The following is a 19,289-nucleotide window of genomic DNA, read 5'->3' as shown; positions in this document are numbered from 1 at the left end:
CATCATCTAAAATGACACAGATTGTGCTGCTGCTGCTGCTTGTAACGCCTAGCGAGACAATGTCACACTCTGTCGAAGCAAAAGTTGGGCCAGGTTCAACTTTTTTTTTTTGTTGTTGGATGACCCTGCGTTTGTTCTGTGAATTGGCACCGTGCTGCATCGACAAGCGTGGCCGCATTCAAAATGAACGCGTGGGCGACGTTTCCTCTCGCTAACACCGGTGTGAAACGTGGCCTTAAAGAGGCGCCCCTGTTAACACACCAGCTCTATCACTTTCATCATTTTAAGCGTATACACACACGCTGCTGCTCGTACGGCCCGTATTTCTGAATGAATCGGCTTAACTCGCCCTTCTGGAAGCCGTCTCTGTACACACACACACACAAGAGGCGGTGGCGCTGGTATCAGGGTACAGTCAATAGCAGCCAGCTCTGGATTTTGCCCCAAGGCCAAAAAATTGGGCTAATCCAAGCGACGCAACTGTGGGTTTCCCTATAGCAACATGAGCAATAGCTGACATTATATAATCACTTATCTGTCCATAAGCCAGCGCTCTGGAGGAAAATCTTCTTATATGAGGCGCTACACATGAAATCTAACAGAGATCTCTGAGAATGTCTCGACTACACATCATCATCATTTCTGAATCTTTACCGTTAAAGCCTCGACAGTCAGTCAGGACTTAACCCATGTGAGAATATTTCTGTTCGGATGATTCAGAGAGGAATTACACAACGGGAGAGGGCGTCACAAAAGCAACGATCAAAGACAAAACCTCACACAGTCTGCTGAGTCCAACACGACTGGCCCCCGCTTTGGGTTCTTGAAGATGTTTCTGAATGAGAGGAAGTTCTCAGGGGTCTAAATGAAGTCCAGTCGCCCTTTGACCTCAGCTTTTTTCTGGATCTTTGGATGCAAACTTTCACATCAAGTTGTTAAACACACAACGGCCCAGCTATATTGAAGAGGAGACTCAGGCCTTTTCTGTTTGTCCCTCAGCTTCCTGCTCCTGCTCCTGCTCCTGCTCCTGCTCCTGCCCCTGCTCCTGCTCCTGCTCCTGCCCCTGCCCCTGCCCCTGCCCCTGCCCCTGCCCCTGCCCCTGCTCCTGCTCCTGCCCCTGCCCCTGCCCCTGCCCCTGCCCCTGCTCCTGCTCCTGCTCCTGCTCCTGCCCCTGCCCCTGCCCCTGCTCCTGCCCCTGCTCCTGCTCCTGCCCCTGCCCCTGCTCCTGCTCCTGCTCCTGCTCCTGCTCCTGCTCCTGCCCCTGCTCCTGCCCCTGCTCCTGCTCCTGCTCCTGCTCCTGCTCCTGCTCTGCCGCTGTTTATCCTCAAACATCCCCTCTTGTCAACAGATTAGGACTGAACCCCCTGTCTCTTCCTCTCTTCGTCTCTCCCTGCCTCCATCTCTCTGTCTTTTGGCCTGTCTCTTTTCATCTGCGCCTCGGCTCTATTCTTGTGATGGGAGAAAAGAGTGGGAGGAGGAGGAGGAGGAGGAGGGTGGAGAGAAAAGGGAGAAAAAGAAAGTGTGTGTGTATGTGTGTGTGCGTGTGAAGGGAGAGAGACGGGACAGGTGCTTGCAGTGCAGGAATTGCTTTGCTTGCTTTGCTTGCATGATCAGGCTGCAAAAATGTTCAGCTCAAGCAAAAGTGCTGTTCAAGAATCGACTGTGAGAAACGGGGGCTTCCTCGCCTGTGGCCAGAGCGGCGCTGGCAGCACAGTGTCGGATCACAGCGGCAGCACGCTGCATCTGACCCACACACACACACACACACACATATATATATACACAACATGCAGGGCTGAATGGTAATTACAGAGGCCCACAGACACGCGGTCAACCACACAGAGATGTAGCCGGCCCTGTGTTAGGAAGCCATGCAGGCACCACACCAGTGGACTGAACTGTAAATCAGGAGGGGGAGAGAAAGGGAGAGAAAGGGAGGGAGGGAGAGAAAGAGAGAGAGAGCTGATGGCAGACACCTGGAAGAGTCCAAACAGGCTAAACACACATTAGGCTGCAGCTGCTGCATGTAGGGGACGGATTCACTCTGATCACATTTACAGGCTTACACCGGCTCAGCTGCTCTCTTCCTGTCTGAGCTCTGGGTCTGGGTCTGGGTCTGGGTCTGGGTCTGGTTCTGGTTCTGGTTCTGTGCACTCCTTTTGTTCCTTTGTTCTCTTTCTCTCTGTCTTTGTTGTCGTCTTGTTTGATTCCCCCGCGGAGGAGGGAGAATCATCAAAGTTTCCTAATCTACTTCAGCCTCTCCGTGGCTCTGTGTAGCTGCAGCTCTACAGTAATCAATCTGAGCTCCTTACAATTGATTGACATGGATTTATCATCATGTCAGCCGATCTAATCTGAGATCACCGTGTCCTTATTGAAAGATGAATCCGTCCATTCTTCCTGCTAATGATCGTCCTGCTCTGCTGCTGCTCAGAGCCCTGATCATATCCTGTCCTGTTTTATTCCACTCAGGTGGTCAGCTCTGCTCTGCTCCAGCCGGGGAAGCTCCTCTCACTGTCTGTCTGGACAGATAACCGTCTGTGGCTCATCACACCGGCGGCCTGCGGCACCCGAGACCCAGGTGCTGGGGCAGGTACACACACACACACACACACACACACACACACAGAGAGAGAGAGAGGGGCTACACACACATGCACAGTTGAAGTGCAATTAATCACCTCTGTCTTTGGAGCCGATTGCCCTCAAACACAAACACAAACGCACACTCATCCTCTCTCCCTCTCTCTCTCTCTCGTGTGTGTGTGTGTGTGTGTGTGTGTGTGTGTGTGTGTGTGTGTGTGTGTGTGTGTGTGTGTGTGTGTGTGTGTGTAGAGACAGAGAGGACAATCTATCAAGGTGATCGATAAACAGGACCATTAATATTAGCAACGGGGTTCTCCTCCAGTCCAGTGAATATGTCTCCGTCTTTACGGTAAAATATTAATTTTTCTTGGCACCTGGCGCGTTTGTTGCGGGGCCGCGCGCATGCACGAGCACGAGCGCGCGAGACTCTACCTGCATACTAAGGAGGATGCACTGCTCTCTCTCTCTCTCTCTCTCTTTCTCAGACGCACACACACACACACACAGACTTTCCCTCTAGAGACAGTTGGTCTTTACTCTCCACTCTTTCACACGCACACACACACTGAAATTGAAGGAATGCCCGTGCGCGTGCGTTCATCGTGTGTGCGTGCGTGTGTGTGTGCGCTGGAAATTGATCCAGTGTGACTCATGTTAAAGCCGGGCGACCAGACTGTGCACTGGATCCTCGCCTCATCAATCATCCCCCTGCTGTCAGGTTATGCGCAATGTGTGTGTGTGTGTGTGTGTGTGTGTGTGTGTGTGTGTACTGTGTATGTTTGTGTGTGAGAGAAAGAAAAAGAGAGCGCGTGCACGTGCGAGAAACGCATGTGCGCGTGCATACTCCACACCACACCACACCACACAGCCTCCGTTGACCCACACACACACTGCGTCCGTGCGCGCCGCGCGTCAAAGCCAAATCTACTGAATCTGTTCATGCGTTTCAAAGGTCACGTCAAAGCAATGTCGCGTGCAGATGCTCCACATCTCTGCGCGTGAACGTGTAATTGAAGAAAAAAAAGAAAAGAGAAAAAAAAGATGAATGCAACGCCTCTGTTTGTGTCTGAAACACTGAACCCCCCCCCCCCAGCGGAGCAGAGACCCTGAACACACCACCACCACCACCACCACCACTCTGTTCTCTCAGGCGCCTCAGGGCTGCGATGATGATGATGATGATGATGATGATGTCCAGTCGGGCACAAATCTATAACAACATAACACATTTACGAGCACGCACGCACGCACGCACACCACCACAACAACAACAAGGCGCGTGCACAGACGGCCAGACACAGAGACGCACAGTGTGGTAGATGGAAGCAGAAAGACATAAAGACAGAAGACAGACCCACAAGGCGCACTGACGCCCGCACAGCAGAGGGAACAGGGAGAATAAAGAAAGAAAGAAATGGGGAAAAATAATAAGAAAAGAAAAGAAACTTTCCAGTGAGTCTGGAGCTTCAGTTCAGCCTGAGTGAGTCTCAACATCTCTCACCTTGGTTCAAAGTGATCGCCAAAGTTATGATCCACAGGGCTGGCATGGTTCAGCCGAGCGCATTCAGATTCCTCCCCTCGGCTCTTCTGCTGCCCCGAAAAGACACCATCTATTCCCCCCGAGCGGCGGCGGCGGCGGCAGCGGCACAGGCGGACTCAGACCGGGATCCTCTGTGAGTCATGGGAGTGAGAGGAGAGGAGCCAAATTCAGAGGAAAAAATATCCGATGCCTTTTTTTATTTTCCTTTTCTTCTACTCGTTTCCCTGTGTTTTTCTTTTCTTTTCACTCCCCCGTGCGTAAAATTAATCTGTCTCCACTTTTTGTGCCTCCACTCTCTCTCTCTGTTTCTCTCTCTCTCTGTTTCTCTCTCTCTCTGTTTCTCTCTCTGTGTTTCTTTCTTGGTTTCTCAGTCTGAGTCTCTTTCCCCCTCTGCGCTCTGGATTCACATTTAAACAGGACTGGATTCCTCTCTCCCTCTCTCTCTCTCATACAATCAGTGGCACACACCCCCTCTCCCTCTCCCTCTCCCTCTCCTCCTCCTCCACGCCTCCCCGCTCCAAATCTCCGCTTTGGACTCCATGTAGAGGAGGTGGGGGGGGGGGTCGCTCCAGCGGCCACAACGAGAACTGCGTCTTTGAACGTGAAAAACTTAAAAACCATGAAAAGCTTTTAAAATCCTAACAGAGTGCATGCAGCCTTTACATGTAGCAGGCAGCAAGTCATGGCTGGATTTAATCTGAATGTTACACAGTGAAGCTGCAGAGCTATGTGATATTAATTAATCAATAATCATCCAAAATGACAGGTTAATTTTAGGGCAGGGACTCGATAAAAAAAAATCGAATTAATTAGAGGATTTGTAATTAATTAATCGCATTTTAATCGCATATAAATATTTGACCTGAGAACAGTGAGAAGCATTTTTTTTTCACATGGATTTTAGTATAGCTACCATTGAATGACTCAATACTGCTTAAGCAACAAACTTTAGAAACTGGCACTTTATATCAGGCACTTTACAGATCACATGCACTTTATGTAGGCCTATAGGTATGAATGTGTAGCTATATGATTGTGAACCACTGTATAATTCTTGTGCATTTCTGTCTGTTTGTATGTTAGCCTACCTGCCAAGGGACTACGGATGCAAATTAGCAAGTTGCTAACTCTGACGCATTTACATTTGTGCACACGTACGAATGTTCATTAATGTGTATTGTCCCTTTTAAATAAATAAACAAACATAGACATGTGTGCCGATGCCGGCCGGTAATGAGGCGGTGCCAGTCGCCTTCGTCGCCGTCCCCGGCAACGGGACCGCGGCGGGCGACCGCTGGTACGGGCAGCGCCGCCATTAGCAGCCGTTAGCACAGCCTCATGCTACAGGGAGACTCCTGGCGCTGGGTGACCGGCCACAGGGTGCTGGTCTGGGGGAGAGGAGCAGGAAGACCCGGGGCCTGGAGCTCCGTCGTGTATACCGGACCACAGGACCATAATCGCTGTATAAACGATGTAAATAATAATTACCAATGCTCCAACTCCCAGACCATAGCTTTAACTCGTTACTCACTGGTTTCTGTGTGTTAGATGGTACAGGCTGAGGCCAGTATACAACAGGTAACAACTCGATCCCTTGCAGTGATCAGTGTCGGCGGCTTGTTAGATGATTGTGCTCCAGTGTAATCAGTAGCCTGAAACTCATCCAGTCAGAAAACGTTACCCGGTGCAAAATAAGTGCGATTAAAATGCGTTAATTTTTAATTAATTAATCGTAATTAACGCGTTTAAGTCCCGGCCCTAGTTTATTTCCATCTAAACAATCAGCTGTTTGGGTTTCTTATATAAAACAATTATATTTTATCAATGTGTGTTTGTTATGAGCCGGTTCTGCATGAGCAGTTTGGGCTTCTTTAGTCAGACTGTGTAATAAACAACTCTTAGGCTACATGGTTCTCTGATAAAAGCTGAGATTTTCAGCTTTCGCTTCTTGATAAACAACAGTAAATTAAAGTTTTGTCTAAAGTTATGAATATTTGATGTGACGGAGAAACATTTAAGATTGAACACTGAGGGTTTAAACATCAGAAAACACTTTGTTGTCTCATTTCTTCTAATGCAAAAAGATGAAGTGACATTGAATCTTTTCCCTTTGATTATCAGTTTTCAGTTTTGATATTTTAGAGCCAGTCTTTACTCTTATGTATAAGAAAAAAGTTAAGTCGATTGTTACTGGTTTTATCTTTGAGCTGCTGTTTGTTTGTCATCTCGACCCAAAATCCACCTTCTGCTAAAATATAAATACACATGATGTTGTAGAAGAATCAGTAATTTAATCAAACAAAGTGAAATCAAACTTCAAATGTTCCTCCAACCAACAGCTGGGCAGATACAGACCAACATCTGTGTGAGTAGTGTGACTTGTTACTGTGTCATTAACTAGTAGCATGTGTACAATGTAAGGCTGGTCATTAACATCCAAGCCAGTATCAACACGTGGTAACAATATTCCCCCAAAACCACAGCACAGTGAGCGGGGGCGGAGGGAGGGAAAGAGGGAGGGAGGGAGAAGATAAGAAGAAACATCAAAGAAAGAGAGAGAAAGAAAGACCACTGTGTATTTGTGTCTCTGGCAGAAAACAAAGAATTACAGTGTCTATTTTAACAATAATGAGATAAAGGCTGCTGCCAATATGCAGTGAAATTTAGTAGAAGTCACTCAGTGTTTTTCCTTTTTATGACCACTGACCTTTTTTTTTCTCTCTCTCTTTCTTCTTGGTGGGGAACTTTGAATTATTGCATTGTACTGCCCCCTGTTGGACAAGCTCTGGTACTGCACATACAAAATAATGCCTGGCTTCTTTAAACCTGTTGATGAACGACAATATGACATTATTTATGATCTAGTTTTACATATTCATACTTTAATGAATGAGTTATTTCCAGATGTTTCTTTTTTTAATTCATCCCCATTGTTTTGCATCAACTTATCTATATTATGAAGGGTTGAGAGATTTTGATTTGTGCATTTATTGCGTGTTCATCTGTTCAGAAACCTACAGTAACTAAAGACCCAGGCAGAGAAGAACCAACACCAATACAAGTGAAATTAACCCAAATGCATGTTTATTGAAGTCAACAACTGAACTGGTATTTTAACAAAACAAAAAAAGAGAAAATCCCAAATAAAACAAATACTTTATGAACATAACAGCCAACAGAGGCGAAACCCCACCACAGCATGCGGTTGGCTCTGGCCTTGATGACATCATCAGCGATAGTACAAATCAACATACATGACAGCATTATCCTCATGTGATATGGACATTTATTCAAACGGAAGACTTGTCATCCAAAATGAAGACGCTTCAAAAAAAAAAAAGAAGAAAGACAGACAGACATTGTTTTAGTCGTCGAAATAATAATAACAATAAGAAGAAGTACAACATTTTTTTGTGTGTGTGAATGCAACACGCATAAGAGTGTCTCCGGAGCCTTGTTTGGGTCAATTAATACACACCTCACACTCATACACAAACACACACACACATACACACACACATATTCACAAATACACCATAGTCACAGACATCATGCCTGCCGTGCATATCCAGAAATGTGTGTGTGTGTGTGTGTGCATGTGCATGTATCCAAAGTGTGTGTGCAAAGTGTGTATGGGTGCGCTTGTAAAGAGTATCCAGTAAAGGCAACACTATATACATGAAATTATTATATAAAAATGGTTGTTGAAACAATAAAATGCACAGAAAAAAGAAAAAACAAACAAACTAAAAACATCTAATCTTCAAGTTTTTGGAAAAAACTAATTAAAAAAAAAAAAGAAGAGGAAGAAAAGAGAAAATGATTATCAATTGAATTGAAAGTAACACATTTAAGATTATGCACACCTTTTACAAAACATAATTTAAAAATCAATTAAAAGGATAAAGGAACAGCGATGAGCGGCAGGAAGTGTGCGACTGCCTGAAGAGGAGTTGGTGAAGAGTGTGGCGCGGTGGGGGGGCAGGGCAGCTCAGCTCAGCTCGGTTTTCACTGAAGAAGGACGAGTGAAATAAAACAAAAAAAAGCTGCAGTTTGCTGACATCTGGTGACAGCTCGTCGTTACTGCACCGATGCTGTGAAACATGTTACCAGGCAGCGCGGCCCCAGGTCCACGCCATCGTACCTCTGCGTCGTCGTGTGAATGCAGAAAGGCTAAAAAAAGCGGGGGTAATTCTTTACCTTCCTGCTCCTTTCGTTGCCTTCTGTGTTTCACTACACACACACACACAGACAGACACACACACACCCCTCTCCTCCCCCCCCCGGAGCGCTGCTGCTGGGTTGTGGAGATACAGATGGGTTTAACTGGGACACAGCTTATGTTTGCAGATCAGAGAAGCGCAGGGAGGTCAAGCTGGGCAGACCGAAGCTTTGTCGGACGCTTCTTCTCGTCTCGTCATCGTCTCTTCCAACACTATCTACATTTCCAAAACCATTCCTCATGCAAGCTACATGCTAGCACATTAACTAAGACAAAGGACAGGACGATAAGTTACAGGCAAATACAGGTCCATTAGTTGTTGTTTTTTTAAAAAGACACTACACTTTTTCTGAGTATGAGGCAGGTATTCCTTTCTCCATTCATAGAGCAGAATTAGTCTGGGGTTAAATACAAATCAAAGGTACTGTATATCTCTTCAAAGTGAGACAAAGCCCCGTCCTCTGGTCTGCAGACATGATCCCTGTGAAAGGCTGAAGAGTGTTGTGGAGAAAACATGCCATAAACATTGTGACGCACTCCTACGTTTCAGCAAAACCTTTGCCTCCAACAGATGTCAAAACACTGTTCCAGCGACGTTTAGCGTACAGTGTCGACTAAAACCACCCCGGCTTTTAACTGAGAGCTCTATGAAGAGAGGGAAACAAAAACCAAAACGAGAAACAAAAGAAAAGAAACACAACAAGCTGACCTTGCTTCAGGTCACAACGTTACTCTTTGTGGTATAGCTAGCTTATCGACGCACTAGTCGGGCTACTTCCTGTCGAAGCGGCCCGCTAGGTAGCAGTTAACGGTTAATGCAAAAAGGAAGGGGGTGGGAGAGTGGGTGGGTGGGTGGTGGGGGGTGGGGGTACGAAAAGCACAATCCCTGAACGTTCCCAAAAAAAAGGTGTATACAAAAAAACTACACAGACGCAACTGTCTACAGGTAGACCGACAACAGCAAATGGATTCCTCTCCTCTCGCAGCGGAGGAGAGACGTCAGCGGAAAAAACCGACGGGAAAAACCTAGAGACGCTACTTCTACTGTACGTCTACATGAACTCCTGAATGACACAAGAGACCAGCAAGGAGAATCAGACATCGGCCAGAGATGGAGGAGGAGGAGGAGGAGGAGGAGGAGGAGGGAGTGGTGGTGTGATGAGGGAGCGGAGACCGACCGACCGGGTGAAGGTGGATCAGGACGTAGACGGGGATGATTAATTAAAGAATGAAAAGAAATGGACGAGCGGAGCGGAGGGAATAAAAGAGAAGAGGACGTTTAAGGTCCTAAATGACTTTCTTCAGTGTTAGACTCCAGCTCGGCACCTTGCCCACCAAGGAAAACCTTGGCATGTGAACAGTCTGGGGCCCAGAGCCTCTTAGTTAGATTGCAATCAATTTCCACGACCGGGCCAAGTGGAGGCTGCCGGTGCCAAGGCGAACTCCCAACCTTAATAAAACCCCCGTTCGTTTATGGGAAACCTTTTGCTAAGCTGGCGACTGATTCCTGCTCACAGCAACACACACAGAACAGGGAGAAGGAACAACAACAGAGAGAGGGTTCGGGGTTTTTTCTCTTTTTGCCAGGAAGTCTGTGTGGTATAATGCATGTCGACTCGGCAGTCCTGTTTGGCCCCGAAGTGGAAAGCGAGCAAAGCAAAGCGTCTTCACCTCCCCCTGAAGCAGTGGCCGTGCCAGCTTCTTGGAGGAAGTCATGATGTCACTACTCAATGAAGTTTGAGACAAGACAAGACGAGACGAGCCGCTTGTCTGCTGCTGTGGCGGGGAGGGGGGAGGGGGGACAGAACAGAAATGGAAGGTGGAGACTCGGAGGTGCGTTCAGCAGGAAGACTGCACGACGACGACGATGATGATGACGACGCTCCAGGTCCAAGCTCCACCGAATGAGTTGACACCTTTTTTTTCGAAAACTGTGTTCGAAATCTGAGGTTTTGCTACAGTTTTAGTGTTTCAGGAGGGAGGGGGGAGTCGAAGGGGGGGGGGGGGGGGGGTGGTGGGGCCAAGCTGGGACAAAATGGCGGCAGCGGGAGAAGAGAACAAACGGCATCAAAACCCCAAAATGAAACCAAATGATGAACTCCTGGACTGACAAAGTGACAGACACTGTAAACTGTTAACACTGACGGTAACACACTGAGACACTGACGGGAGGAAATCCCTCTGAAAGTCCCCAAAAAACACAGGAAGAAAAAAAAAACAAAAGAACAAAACAAAAAAAAAAGAAAGAAAGAAAGAAAACGTTCCTCATACAAATATTTGCAGATAATGTTAGTTTTCATTGCAACGTCGTTGTCATTTGTATTTTCTATTTTTCCCCCAGATACTGATATTTTCAACTCTGCATCTCCACGCATGTAATAGAAAACAGGCAGGCGTTTGTTTGTTTTTTTCCTTTTTTTCAGAGTATATAAGTTACTGTAATGCAGTAACAGACTGTATGAGATACAGGAGAGAGAGGGACGATAGATAGAAGGAGACAGAGAGAGAGAGAAGAGTGTATTTACAGCACACCAAACATTTTCTGTCAAGTAAAAAGAATGCTATATAATTCTATATATATATATATATTTATATATGTATACTGGAGCCCCTCGGCTTTTGTAGCGCAAGGCGGGAATGCTATTTTTGCATGAGTGTTAACATGTCGTGTGTTGCTGCGTTGATGCTGCTGCGCTGAGGGGAAGAAAAAAAAAACGTACCGGGGAACCACAGAAAAAGAGGTTTGATGGCATAAAAAGATTAAACAGTGAGAGAGAGAGAGGGAGGGAGAGATTATGTCTGTCAGTAATAATTTAGATGGATTTCTCCGCCACGATGATGTTTACAGAGGGACACCGCCTTTGTCGTAGGGTGGAGAGAATGAGGACAGGAAAAAAAATCTAACAAAACAGGAAAAAAAAGAAAAAGAAAAGCAAGGTGTGAAAAGACAAGAGCTGGTTTGGTTTAAATATTGAGGAGACAGGTTGGCGATGGGGTGGTGAGATAGTGAGATATCAGCTTCGACGGGATGCCAGGAATGTGAATTACAATTTTGCTTTTTCGAGGCGTTGACAGTTAGAAATAGGACACGATGCTTCGTGTAAAAATGTGTTAATGTGTCATAATTCAGACGTGTTAGTACGAGGCTCGCGTTTGTTAATCTGAGCGTCTACGAGCATCCGAGTCTGTGCGGGAAGAGTTTCTTCTTTTTTTTTTTTGTATTTCCCCCAAAACTGACTCGTATGTGTGTGTGTGTGTGTGTGTGTATGTATGTATATGTCATGTGTGTGTATATGTGTGTGTTTGAGTGTGTAACTACAGTTCTTTCGTATGTCAGTGCAAAATCTCACTTCCCTGTATCAATGCAAAGAGGGTAGTACCAGTTGAATCACTTTATCCTGTCCACAGTCCTTTCCCTCCCTTCCCCGTCCATCATCCCTCCAACCGAGTGAAGAACTGAAGCGTTGTGAAAACAAAATGGAGTTTTTATTCCTTCACTCCTCCCCTCTCCTCTCCTCTCCTCTCCTCTCCTCCACGTTCTCCAACTTTTCCTCCTCTTCCTCCTCCTCCTCCTCCTCCTTCTCCGTGCTCTATCTAGATGAAGTACTCCTTCTTGTCCTCTGCTCCGGAGTGGCCTCCCTCTGCGTTGATGATGGCTGTGTCGGCGTCGGGGGCGTCGTCCGAGCCCTTGGCTTCGTGGGTCAGATACGTTCCTGTGGATGAAAAGAGAGAGAAGAGAGGGAGACCAAGGGAGGCAGAGAGAGAGAGAGAGATAAGATAGAAAGAAAGAGAGAGAGAGAGTCGGAGATGGAGGAGGAGGAATGAGATTGCTGAGGCAGTAAAAGTCAAACAGTGGAACTGTAAAATGACAGAAGGCCGGCAGGACCGAGGCTGTTATCAACAGCTGACTGGAGAGATGTTCCCTTATCATCTAAACTATCACCTCAGGTGTTTCCAGGAACTTTCTGCTTTTTTATGTGTTTGGATTATGATGTGGTGAAGTTTCCCTCAGGTTGGGGGGGGGCACACTAGGAGAGCAGCTGATAAAAAGGTATGGTCACACACTGAGGGGAACAGAGACACATTTTAGCCTAAATCTCATGTTTTTAATGTTACAACTACTCATTAGTTTGTCTGGAGGTGGTGACGCCTGAAAAGAGCTTCAGCCGTTGTTATTTTCACCAGACTTGCAGTTATAATAAGTTATAATAAGCAGATTGGAAACACTTTATAATAAGTTTACACAATTAAGCATTAGTTAAGTATTAATAAATACTGAATTCTTCATTCATAACGCATGGATACTCATTAGTATGTAGTTTATAAATACAGTTAGTGCTTAACAATTATGAGTAAAACATTTTTAACTGTGTTTATAAACTACATACAGTACTAGTGAGTACTCATGTGTTATAAATTATGAATTCAGTATTTAATGCTCAAAGGGATAGTTCAACATTTTTAGCAAATCGGCCCATTGCCATAATCCTTATAGTCACAGCAGTAGGTTCGTTACCTTTAATTGTCGGTGCAAGCTATTTTTAGAACGGCGGAGCAGAGCCGTGAGCTGCTCAGAGCTACGCTACGGAGGCTAATGGGATTTCTTGGTTTCCCTCATCAAACTCATCAAATACACAATCCAACAACTCCACAACGCTCTGGTGGACAAGTTGTGACCTGCACATTCACCACGCTATGAGATAATAACACAACGTTACCACACAAAGTTGTTTTAGAGGGAAATTCATGCAAAACTGCTGAAGCTCATTTACATCAGTGGCGGTTTTTCAGCAAGCAGTCTCTGCATTTCCCTCTAAAACAACTCTGTGTGGTAACGTTGTGTTATTATCTCATAGCGTGGTGAATGTGCAGGCCACAACTTGTCCACCAGAGCGTTGTGGAGTTGTTGGATTGTGTATTTGATGAGTTTGATGAGGGAAACCAAGACATCCCATTAGCCTCCGTAGCGTAGCTTGTGGCTCTGCTCCGCCGTTCTAAAAACAGCTTGCACCGACAATTAAAGGTAACGAACCTACTGCTATGACTGTAGGGATTATGGCAATGGGCCAATTTGCCAAAAATGTTGAACTATCCCTTTAACCAACGCTTAACAGTGTGTATTTATTACAGCAGATCAGAGGCTACAAGTGTCGGGGACAGTCTGGGGTTAATAGCAGATGAGCTACACGGTTGCTAACACGAAGTCAGTGGTGGAAAAGTACTGTAGTGCCAATGTTTTTTTTCATCTACTGGAGCAAAGGAATTAAGTTTGATGAAGGACTCAACACTGAATGTTTTAATTCACTTAAATCTTAATGTATTTTAATATATGCTGTTAAATGTCTTTCCTCCCACTGTTTCTATTTGCACTTGTTCTGCTGCTTCAAATGTAAAGCACTTGGAGCTGCACTTAGTGTATTGAAGGTGCCACACAAATTACTGTATGTTAATATGATCATTATTATTATTATAAGACTGATATTTAAACAGCTGTTGATAACAATAGCAAAAAAAAAAAAAAAGCTCCTTTAAGCCAGTGAGCACTTTCTCTTTCTTTAAGATCCAGACCTACTTTGTAACTGACAGTATTTTTTTTTATGCATGCAAATACTTTGACAGAATAATCTTGAATTAAAATCCACTCTGAGGCCGTTTCCGTAACTCTCACTGACACGTCGTCATTTGTCATCAAGTGATGGAGACGCCTTTGGACAGTCAGTGAACGTGTTTACGATCTTTCCCCCGGGAAACCATCTATTTTTCTGATGAGGACCATGGGATGTCATTGAAAGCAGCAGAGAAAAAAAATCTGATTATTCTGTCAAAAGCAAACACCAGACCATTTGATATCATGTACATGCAGCTATCAGCGTCTGAATCAGCCGCTTTTGTGCTTCATTAGTGAGATCTGTGTATTTATTCCCATATGACGATAAGAAATGACTACGTGTCTCTGCACTGCAGCTCTTTAAACCTGCTGCTCCCTCCTCTTGTATGTCACCACACAGTGAGCAGCTTCACATTCCCACCCCCACCCCCCCTACCCCCCTCCCCTCTGCCTCTGCTCCGGTGCCTCATCCAACCAGAGGGAGTCGCTGCTGGTGCAGCAACACAGACAGAGACCGCAGCACCTGTGAACGCCGGCCACCGGGAAACCCTGTTCAATATTCTGGGCCAGCTGGAGGCGCCGGGGCCGGGGATTGAATCTGGCTCACTGTGGTGCGATGGCGGTGGGCATGTATGCATCAACTGTCCCACCTGGGTGCCAAAACATGTGTATATTACCATTTAAATTCCCACATGTCCCCCCCGCTGGAGCCTTTTTTTTGTTCTTGTTTGCTTATATTCCAGGAGGAGGGAAATTCTGGTAAGTGAATGTAGCTGTCTATATGTAGAGAGGGAGGGAGAGAGGGAGGGAGGGAGGGAGGGAGGGAGCAGAGCTATGAAGTTTCTACCAAATCACTTTAAATCTAAGTGAATGTAGCTGTGTATATGTATAGAGGGAGGGAGGTAGGGAGGGAGGGAGGGAGGGAGCAGAGCTATGAAGTTTCTACCAAATCACTTTACAATCCCATATTTGGCCATAGAAGTGAGAAGATGCCGACGTCAGGAAATCTAATCTCACAGGAAGTCTTGTGAACCAAGATGCATTAAAAGGCAATGAATAAACATTCACCTATTGACATTCTTTCATTTTCTTATTCTGCGTTAGAGGAGTAAAATAATTGAGGCTTATACGCTGAGAATTTATATTTAGGTACGAGTGCATTTGCATTTTGGTGGATCCCTGCATTTGTATGCATATGCATGTTTGTACGTGCGAGATCCCGTCTCGCTACTCATGTATCCATATTTATGGAAGTGTATCTCCGTGTACGCTCATGCATGCATGTATGAGCGCGTTCATTCGTCCGTGTGTGTGTGGGTGTGTGTGTGTGTGGGTGTGTGGGTGTGGGTGTGTGTGTGGGTGTGGGGGTGTGTGTGTGTGTGTGGGTGTGTGTGTGTGTGTGTGTGTCCGCGAGCAGCTGACCTTTGTGTCTGATGAGGTATCTGCCGAGGACGATGAGGAGGCAGAGCAGGATGAAGACGATAACGGCCACCACCCCTCCGATCACAGCGTGGTCCACCCCCGAGGAGGTCAACATGGCCGTGGGGTCTGGAGTGGAAACGGCAGCAGGTGCAAAGAGGAGAAGAGGAGAAGGAGAAGGTGAGAGGGAGAGGATGAGAAAGGATGAGACGAAACAGCAAATGAGACGGTAAGAAATAAGGGACGAGAGGGGAGAAAGAGACAGAGATTGAAAGCAGAGAGGGTGGAGGGGGGGTGGCAGAGGAATATTGGTGGAAACAGGAGACAGATGATGAAAGAGAGCAGAAACAGAGAAAAGGGGAGAGAGAGAGAGAGAGAATAATGGGGAGAGTGACAGAGAGAAGGCAGAAAGAAAAGTCAAGAAAGGAGAAGAACAGGGGAGCAGAGGAGACTTGTCAATATATAATACTCAGGCACAGAGGCAAACCTTCTGAAGACAAAGACGAGTACATGAAATATAAAATAAAATAAGAGATTGAAAAAGCCAGGCGAAAGAAAAGAGGCCAGCGTGTCCCCTCCTTCTAAAACCCATAGGATTGTGCACTTTACCAAACCAAAGTCCCACTCAACTCCTAAGACCCTCGTGGGGACACATGTTGATGTCGGGTGAAATCCTTAACCCCTCAGCTGTGGTGATTTCCATTTTTCACTTTGACTGAAGGATTTTTTTTTTTTTTTTTTGCTCCTCTGTGGATTAAGAAAGTGAAAAATGCTCAGGCTGAAGGAATCTGAGGCTGGATTACCAACCTGCACCGGGCCCCCCCCCGGACCTCCAGGAGCCTTAACAAAGCTTCATGGATTCACTTTGTGTAATAATCTGATGTAATATAAATATAAATGTAAAGTGGTCTGCTGGTTTTAACCAGGACTTGGTTGTGTGAAACCAGCAGATCAACTTAACGGTGGATCCAATTATTAAGAAAGCGTACTGTGCAAGTTTGAAATTCATGACTGAGGTTGTTTAGCTTGTCAGCTTGATGCAAACATCTAATTGGATTAGACTCATGAAAGTGGAATTTCAATGTAATATAGTTATTTAAGAAACTAAAAAAACGGCCCTAAACACATTCAAAACTAAAAATGAAACAGTGAAGATATAAAGTTTATTTATTGAATAAGAAATAATACTTAAAACGGTAACACTTTATAATAAGTACACACTTTTAAAGGGATAGTTCAACATTTTGGCAAATTGGCCCATTGCCATAACCCCTATAGTCATAGCAGTTGACCCCTTTTTTTTTTTTTTAAAGTACATTTTTTGGCTTTTCATGCCTTTATTTGATAGGACAGTTGAGAGTGTGACAGGAAATGGGAGGCAGAGATGGGGGGAATGACATGCAGGATAGGGCCGTCCGACGCGGGACTCGAACCGGGGCCGCCTGCAGCGAGGACTATAGCCTCAACACATGGGGCGGGTGCTCTACCAACTGAGCTAAACTCCGCCCCATAGCAGTTGACCCCTTGATGAAAGCTCCGTTTCAAGGGGCAAGGGGCAAGGGGTAGGGGTAAGAAAAAAGAGAAATGGGATTGGGCCAAAGAGACGGACAACTGATACCCATGCAGCACGTCGTCCAGGCTTGTTTCTTGATTGAAGAGGTAAAAATGTTTTACAATAGGGTTAGGGTTAGTTATGAGTATTCATGCTTTATAAATGAAGAATTCAGCATTTATTAATGCTTAATTAATGCTTAATAGCGTGTACTTATTATAAAGTGTTACCTCTAAAACTAATTAACTAGGCCTATACTATGTTCTCTTAAAAGGTATATTATTATATTTCTTATATGGCAAAGCAAGTGAAAGACGGGGATGATACAACACAACATACAGACACAACAACAACAACACAACATGAACACGACTAACGTGACAAACTGACAACTTTTGTTCCTATAATAATAGAGAGAAGAAGAGAAAACTCTTCTATAATATACAATCTTTGAATATTTGGCCCATGTAGCATATTGACATGTATAATCAATATGATTTCTACAGGTCAAACATCAACTGGTCCATGTTGATGATCTCCATATGAGTCTTTTACTTTTCCTAACTTGTGGATCAAGTTGATGATCCACGCTGATCAAGTTGGAAACTCCACCTCTCTCTTTCTCTCTTCACACGTTTTTAAGATTCAGGTTTTTCACCCAACAGCTGAGATTTTATATCCCCCCCCCCTCTCCCCTCCCTCCTCCCAGTTTTGCCTCATCTCAGACTCTCCGGTTACTTGCCCCTTGGGGGGAGAAAGCAATCTGCGCAGAAATAATTTGATACATCATTTATTTCGCCTGACTTTTCAGAACGGATCAAACGCCGGGTGTCAATTTGAAAGTCACTCAGATAGGCACAACTCAAAAGCAGCACTTCACACACTGAAAAGCGTGAATGATTTTTAAAAGGAGTAAAATAGGAGGAAAAAAGGGAGAGGTGGTGGTGGTGGTGGTGGGGGGGGGGGGGGACTGCCTCTGCACTCAGTCAACGTTTGAGGGATCAAACCAACGAAGACGAGGGCGAGGATTCGACAAATAGCTGCTTTTATACAGTACACACCCAATCAGAGCACAAGGAGATAGAGACACTGACAAGCTGCAGCAATGTAGACAAAACTGTAACTGAGGAGGGCAGGGAGGGACACACACACACACACACACACACACACATATATATATATATACACAACCAGCTGGGACACCAACAGTCGTGGTAAACGGTCAATTTTGGAGGAAAAAAAAAAGTCACATCTCAGCCAGTTAGAGGAGTGAAGGGACACGACAGCAGCCAACCAGAGGCCAGCCAGCCAGCCAGCCAGCCAGCAGAAAGAACAGGGGAGAGAGGAGGAGATGGAGGGGGAGGAGAGACACACAGACACACACACACACACACACACACACACACACACACAGACACACACACACACGCGCACACACACTGTGGCTGGCCGGCGTGGAGGTGAGAGGGGCATGCTGACGAGGCGAGACTGAGAACGAGCCCATAAATCCTGCTGTCAGCATCAAAGGAAAGCAGACAAGACCCAAGAACACCTCGAAGCCTGACACCCCCCCCCGCCCCCCCCTCCCTCCAGAGTGCTAACACATACACACACACACACACATACAGAGAGAAAAACACACACACACACACACACACATAGAGAAACACATAGAGGAAGTGGAACACTGTGTAAATGACTTGTACCACTTAAGGGGTCATGCTAGCTAGTGTCTCTGTGTGTGTCTGTGTGTGTGTGTGTGTGTGTCTTGGATAGATAGACGTGAGTGTGTGCTGTGAATACCGTGGTGTCGCTATACGTGGTCCATCCGTGGAAGAGTGTGTCTGCGTGTGTGTGTGTGTGTGTGCGTGTACAGCAACAACAAAGTAGCTGCTACGTGGGCAGGAGAATGAAATATTCATCCGTCTGCTCTGAAGTTCAAAGGGTCCCCACGGTAGCTAGCTAGGTTTTTTTTTTTTTTTTTTTTTTTTTACCCCCAGAGTGACAGACGGACAAAAAACAGACAAAACTACAGACGGACGAAAAGTTAGAACGACAGAGTCAGAACTACAGACGACTGGTGGAAAAAGTTATACCTGCAACGTTGTCTGCTGCTTCTTCTCAAGTGGATGAAAAGATGGATTGTTGGATGTTTAGATGGATGGATGGATGGATGGATGATGGATGGAGGAGTGTGTGTCGGTGGGTTTTGGGGGTTAGGGATTATCAACAGGAGGAAAAGATGGAAACAAGAAAAAAAAGATCAAACAGATGCGATATGGACACACAAATGCATTTTTTTCTATCGTAATGTTGTGTGCTTTTGTCTTGCCAACCTCTCTCTCTCTCTTTCTTTGTGTGT

At 45.6% G+C, this 19,289-nt stretch overlaps 2 protein-coding genes across 3 annotated transcripts in view; both read right to left on the bottom strand.

Annotated features, from left to right (window-relative positions):
- kirrel1b (kirre like nephrin family adhesion molecule 1b) overlaps positions 1-4,360 on the bottom strand; it is a 100,024-nt gene extending 95,664 nt beyond the window's left edge. Inside the window, exon 1 of one of the 2 annotated variants that reach the window (XM_085806004.1) lies at positions 4,088-4,360. In XM_085806004.1, the coding sequence (XP_085662130.1) occupies positions 4,088-4,133 (46 nt within the window). In that variant the 5' untranslated portion in view covers positions 4,134-4,360. The remainder of the gene's footprint in view (positions 1-4,087) is intronic. The other variant, XM_085806005.1, reaches the window with a different exon arrangement.
- A 7,284-nt stretch (positions 4,361-11,644) lies between these two features.
- Positions 11,645-19,289, bottom strand: part of cadm3 (cell adhesion molecule 3) — a 79,844-nt gene continuing 72,199 nt past the window's right edge. The window contains exons 13-15 of the mRNA XM_085804415.1: positions 19,024-19,044; positions 15,379-15,504; positions 11,645-12,061 (exon numbers count right to left, since the gene is read on the bottom strand). Of these exons, the coding sequence (XP_085660541.1) occupies positions 11,943-12,061; positions 15,379-15,504; positions 19,024-19,044 (266 nt within the window). The 3' untranslated portion in view covers positions 11,645-11,942. The remainder of the gene's footprint in view (positions 12,062-15,378; positions 15,505-19,023; positions 19,045-19,289) is intronic.

The sequence above is a fragment of the Trachurus japonicus genome, chromosome 17, assembly GCF_045865225.1.
Source record: "Trachurus japonicus isolate A0001 chromosome 17, Traja_1.0".
NCBI classification, from domain to species: domain Eukaryota; kingdom Metazoa; phylum Chordata; class Actinopteri; order Carangiformes; family Carangidae; genus Trachurus; species Trachurus japonicus.
The sequence above is the reverse complement of the archived record's forward strand: the minus strand, read 5'-3'. Positions and strand labels throughout refer to the sequence as shown.